At 39.1% G+C, this 6,403-nt stretch overlaps 1 protein-coding gene across 1 annotated transcript; it reads right to left on the bottom strand.

Moving 5' to 3' along the window:
- Positions 1-344: 344 nt before the first annotated feature.
- Positions 345-6,371, bottom strand: hsd11b1la (hydroxysteroid (11-beta) dehydrogenase 1-like a). Its single transcript, XM_030432936.1, has 6 exons — positions 6,176-6,371; positions 2,605-2,735; positions 2,284-2,487; positions 2,050-2,143; positions 898-1,063; positions 345-756 (listed from the first exon to the last, which is right to left on the bottom strand). The coding sequence occupies exons 1-6, from the start codon at positions 6,258-6,260 to the stop codon at positions 573-575; spliced, it is 864 nt and encodes a 287-aa protein (XP_030288796.1). The 5' UTR covers positions 6,261-6,371; the 3' UTR covers positions 345-572.
- Positions 6,372-6,403: the final 32 nt, after the last annotated feature.

Below are 6,403 nucleotides of genomic sequence, written 5' to 3'. Positions count from 1 at the left end.
GGGAGATGGGGATGGTAACAGGTTAGCTGCAGTCGTGAGACATCACCACGGCTTAGATTCTACTCCGGAGCAGCTCAGCTTGACTCGGCACAGCCACTGGTGCTGGTTGAAAAACTAGTGTGCTGCAGCTCTGGTCAGAATGAGTAAACTGACGCGTTCTTTGAGCACTAAAGCACCAAAAAACTTTTCCAGTAATAAACCAAAATAAAAAGATGAACCTTTAAGCTTTTCAAGGTAGGCCAATATGAAACAAAAAAAAAACCACAGGCTTTTCTCCCATGTGGGCATTTTGTTTTTTTTAACTGGACCTCACCCAAAAGCAAAATGAGGACAGGAGGACAAGGTTCAGTTTGTTATTTATAGTCACCTGATCCATTTGTCTGTAAGGGAAAAAACAAAACAAAAAAAACAACAACTGGAAAGTTAAATATAAGGGCAAAATGTGTTTAGGTACTAAAATTTGAAGGCTAAATTTGGATAGTGGAATACATTAACATCCACAGCATCATCATACCCAGACTGTATAAATGCATGATTACAGCATGCACAATGGTACTACAGCTGATTGTTTTTCATGGGCTGTAGTTGTAGGAGTTCTGGACAAAATAGTCTGTGAGAGAGGGGAACCAGTCTTCGGTAAGAGCCAGGCCGTGGGTGAACCAAGGGTAGAAGAGCTCATGCTGTCTCGTCGCTCCTGTCATGATGATGTTCAAGGCTGCATCTGTAGCAGGGTAGGCTGGTACGTTTGTAACATCCCTAGGAGACAGAAAAAAAACACTCTTAACTACTTTGAACGGCAGTTTTAAAAAATACATTTGCCCAATATGTTGCAGAATTTCAATTTGAGAGTATCACTGAGTATTTTTGGTTAAATAATTAACTGCATCATTGACTCACCTGACTTTCTCCATGGCTGATTCTGTATCAATCAGCCCCAGTGTACATATAGAGATGGACACATTGCTCTTCTTCATAGCCAGCTCATGACGGAGGGCCCCGAAGAAACCATTCAAGGCAAATTTCGTTGAGCTATACGGTGCCACGAAGGGACTGGGCATTTTACCTGTGAAGCATCAGTTAAGAGTCAGATTTTCCAACGTTACTTTCACTCTATTGTTTAGCCAATATTTCTTGGAACATTATAAAGAACACAAGTGACTGACAGCTCAAGTGCTATAAAAAGACGGCCATAATAAAGCCTGATGATACCCGACAGATATGTCAGCTGATTTACACTCATTGCTTTTGAAAAGATCCCTCAAATGTGGCATGTGGTAATCAAACACTTGCTGCATAATATGTTAAAAAGGCATTATTATTATTATTTTTTTTTACAATAAAGTAACTCTAGAAATGTGTTTTTCGACTGATATGGCCTTTTCAGGGCAGATACTGATTATTAGAAATCAAGCGGACAGATATTTATTTGCAGGAAAAATGAAAATGTCAAAATTTAGAACAACCAGCGATGAACAAAAGTACAATTTACTCGAGTACTGTTCTTAAGTACAATTTTGAGCTGCTTTACTTGAGTATTTCTGTTTTCTGCTACCCTTCAAGTTTAACTGCATTTATTTGCTAAATTTAGGTATTAATTACTTTTTAAAATTCTATTGTTAATGGGCTGTTAATTGTGATGTGTCACCAATCAGATGTTTCATCAGAGCCAAAGTAGCACATTTTAAAATTCGTTTGTCTTATCGGCAGTCAGAAAACACTGATACAGAGAATTGGATAAAAATGCTGAATTTCGGCCCAGATAATCTGTGTGTCACTACTGCACCGAAACAGAAAATTCACTGAGGAATGAATAATTATGAATTATCCGAGGCATCTTTTCTGTATTCGAATCTTGGGCTGCAGTCTGTAACGTTGCATTTTTATGATTTCTCTATCGGAAACTAAGTCAAACACCTATCATTTGTCACATAATGAGTGAGTGAATACATTTGCAAGTGTTAATGTATACAGTATATACATATATGTTTAAGAGTTTGCTGTCATCGTCATGTTTACAGTATTATGTTTCTATATGTGTGTTAAACCAACCTAAGAGCGATGAAACAATCACCAGTGATCCTTTATTTTGTTCAAGGGAGGCCATAGCTTTCCAGGCCATCTGAATATAGCTGAAGAAATTGACCTTGAAAGCACACACACACACACACACACACACACACACAAACACACACACACACACACAGAAGGAGAGTGAGAGAGAGATCAGTGCATCACCCTCAGGTAATGTGTTGATGATAGGCCTAAACCTAAATGCTGCACTACCTTCATCAGCCACCTGGTGTGCTCCACATCTCCCTCCCACATGCTGAAGGGGCTCGGGCCAATGTGGTTGAGAACCACATAATCCAGCCCTCCGAGCTTTTCCAGAGCAAAATCTATCACTTTGTCCGGGTCTGACTCGTTGCCCATGTCTGCTGCTATGTAGAGAGCTCTCTGGGCTCCCAGACTCAGGCACTTCTCCGCCACCTGTGAAGCAAAGATCAAAGTGAGTGCATTAACCGTCTCATGCAGCTGCAGAAGAGAGAGTAAGAGAACGCCAGGTTGAGCTTTGAGACCATTTTTACGTTTTTCAGGTTCACTGACCTGCTGTAACACTTTCTCTCTCCGGGCTGTAATTACTATCTGGGCTCCAAAGCTGGCATAGTGATACGCCATTTGTTCGCCAATACCTGTGCTGGCCCCAGTCACCAGCACCCTGGCGCCTCTGAGAGATTCTGAGGGACACAGAAAAAAAAAATGCTTACTCATGTACTTCAACAGCAGTTTTGTGGAGGATTTAGAATGATGTTGCTTAAAGTTTTGAAGCGGAATTTGTTCACGCACAACTGTTATTTTTTAACTATGAAACCACAGTCCCTGATTCTGCTTGAATCAGCATCAAGACCTTTGCCACAAGAAGATAACCTAATCAGTGTTCTCGATGTGTTATCCAAATTTAACCTCTTTGCTTATGACTTACTGACTCTTATGTATACCCGACCTTTGACCCTGAGGTCGAAGGAGCTGGTACAAAATACAAACAGCCATTAAATCCTCCGTTCCCTCTTTGCACACGGTGATAAAATGGTCCGGTATTGTGTTTATGATTTAACCTAACTCTTCAAGGAAACCTTTGAAGTCCATGGGCAGATAAAACACTTCCTAGATATTCAACCTTTGAACAGTATGTCTATAGAGTGAATCAGACATAGTCCATATGTAAAATGCAGCCATAAAATGTGAAAACATTATCTTTATCAAGCTAAAAAATAAGCCGTGACAGCCGCTTTATAATGCTGCAGTTGTTGAAAGCCATCCTATTACATGACCACTAACCAACAGACTCAAACCAAATAATTTCATTACTTGTGAAGCCTCAGCTGTACACAGCCTCCTCACAATATGGATAAATGACGCATTATCTCTCTAGTAAGGCCTCCGTCACGAGCAAAAGATTATCAGCAATTCCTCGCTCAAGTTTGTGCGTCTTTTCCCCCAGGGGAGCATTAAACTTTCCTCATCATTATACACGTTTTGTGGCGATGCAGAGCAGGAAGCATGTCCAGCACCACAAGGCACGGTCCACATTTAAGTCCAGACCGTGCACATGATGAAATGAAAGGAGGGAGATATACAAAACTTAAGAAGGCAAAATTCTTGTGCCAAGTTCTTTTGCAGAGGAGTCACAGAAAAAAAAGCATTTTGACTGGAAACAACACAAATTATTCACACAGCAGCCATTATGCCGGGAAGCTCAAATACGAGGATACTGTTATACTGCTGTGGTTCAGGTCGCAAGTCATCTAGATGTAGGGAATCTGACAAATGATCAATTTACCACATCCTGAATGATCCCCAGCTGAAGAGATGATGGATGATGAGAACCTGGAGGCACACCGGGCCATATATTTCAAGGTAAATTAATGTGCTTGATAACACATTAGCTAACGTTAGCATTCACCTACTTCCATCTAACATTACCGTGTCATTACACGCAGTGTGTTTCCCTTCCAGCTTAAATAAATAAATGTGTCCTAGATGTGTATTGATATTTTAGGATTATTGTCAGCTGCGCCTTAATGTCATAGCTAGGAAGTGGTTTGATGCTAATGCTAGCTGTTGACTAATGGTAGGTAACAGGTTATCAGATCTGTTATTGTTTTATCTTAAAAAAAGGGTCTCCCTCCACTTTTCACTATCCATCATCTTAATATTTCCTGGTCAATATGAAAGTGGGGAAATGTTTATATGAGTTGCAACCTGAAAAAAAAACCAAAAACAGTACAACATTTGAGCCTCCCATCCTAAGTGTGTTGTCAGGAGAAAATGGCAGGCATGTGAATATGGTCTATTGACATGGTTCGTGCTTGGCCCAGGACATAGACAGCTTATTAACATTACTGGTACCATCTAGCAGCGGTGATATTAGTGAGGCGAGGTGTCTGCACAGAGCCCAAAGGATACTACACGTTTATGACCTGCTTTTTATTTATCAGTGTGTCACATTTTTGTTTTGTGAGTAGCACAAAGGGACTAAAACTTGCATTTCATTGCACGTTACGCGCGCGCGTGTGTGTGTGTGTAGGGTGGTAAAGAATTAACTTTGTACTGTAACTACAGTATCTCACTTACACAATCTCCTGTGCCACATTTCAGCAATATATCAATTATGGTTTATGGTCTTGATGGCTGCTTATCAGATAATCCTATCTGAATTTATCTCAATTAGCTGGATTTAGATACAAAATGAACAGTTCCCATGAAATCATTTCGTCATCATATCCTTCTTCAAAAGTACTTTAAATCATTACATCGTTCGTTTTTCCCGATTTCAGCAGATACTGACAAAACAGACACTGAACGCACCATAATGTAAGTCATCAGATATGAATCAGATTTAAATCATTTTAAGCATTTAAAAAAAGTCAGGAAAATAATCATAATCATAACAAAGAGAAGAATTATAAAAATTAAGAATTATAACTAGATAAGTAGTAATAGATTAAACAACAGATGAAAAGCTCATTGTGAAAAAGTAGAAAAAATTAACCATGTAGTACGTTATCTCCATAATTCCCCTTCCTCATCTTTAAAATAAGACAGATTTCCCCGGGGACCATTGTAGTTGTAGTTGTAGTTCACATATTTGCAGTTTTCAGTCCATTTTTTTCCATCTGTTATCGGCTATGTTATCTTTATTTATCCTTTCTTTAGAATGTACTTGGTTGCTCAGCTCCCTCCATGCCCGTATTTGTGGCTTCTATGCGTGACACAAATAATGTTTGATCTGTCAGTGCAATATTAAAAAAATATATATATATTTGGCTTCTTCTAGTACAGTATGAAATGGTCTCATACCAAGGAGATAGTTAATGTATAATGAAAAAGTTAACTTTCAGTTTCATTCCTTTATTATCCAACAACTCTCGAAATGAATGAAATGAAATATGAAAAAAGTTTGACTTTGTCCCCACAGTTCTATGAGCCCTTTGATGTTATCTAATCTTATCTTTTGTCTGTCGAATTGGTGTTGCAAAGTAATGGTACCTCCTGTGTAACGTCTAACCTAATGTACATTATATTTTCCAATATTGTCTGATTATGTCAACTATCTGTAGATGGACTTGATGATGAAATAAAAGCACTCATTTTGCACCTATAAACGTTACATATTCTTCTATCTGGCCCCGTGTGTTGCTGCATAACTCAAGACCAGACCTTCCAGATTCGGGCTACAATTATGCTTGCATGTACTTATATTTATTATAAGGATAAAACACAGTAATGAGATATTTTCACAACTGTTCATTTGAAAACATAAATGCCTAATGCATCAAATAGACACACTGATGTTATTTTGCATACTTCACCACATTACAGTATCATTTGACATTAACACTCTTTATTGGGCTATCCTCTTTTAAGATTGCACGTGTTTCTTTTCTTCTTATTATCTCACTGAAGCACAGATCATGTGCCACACCGTTCCCACTTACGACACTACCACCTGTATATCTGTCATCGCGTTGTCGACGACCTACGTGCGCGTCTGCTGCTATTTCAGCGAGCAAACATTCAAAATAAAGAACTTGATGTGAACAGCTACAGAGGTACAAGTATCTGCACTTCACAGTGGCACAACCTACAACACTTTATCCTGCAGGAGCTCTCTTACCTGCATTAAAACTTGGTGCGGTCCACTTGACAGCTAGGTAGGCAACAAATAAACTACCTAAAATGATTTTTGCTGGAGTTCTCATGTTGTAATGTTATTGCTAGTACATCCTATGCACTGAGTGATTAGGAGTGCGCCCAGGACAGCCTGTCACGGAGATATGAGGAAACAGCATTCCAATTATATAACGTAACCCCTCCTCTCTATCTCTTTACATGTATGAGCGGG

Source organism: Sparus aurata, chromosome 11, assembly GCF_900880675.1.
Source record: "Sparus aurata chromosome 11, fSpaAur1.1, whole genome shotgun sequence".
Lineage (NCBI taxonomy): Eukaryota > Metazoa > Chordata > Actinopteri > Spariformes > Sparidae > Sparus > Sparus aurata.
This window is presented reverse-complemented; position numbering and strand designations above follow the sequence as displayed.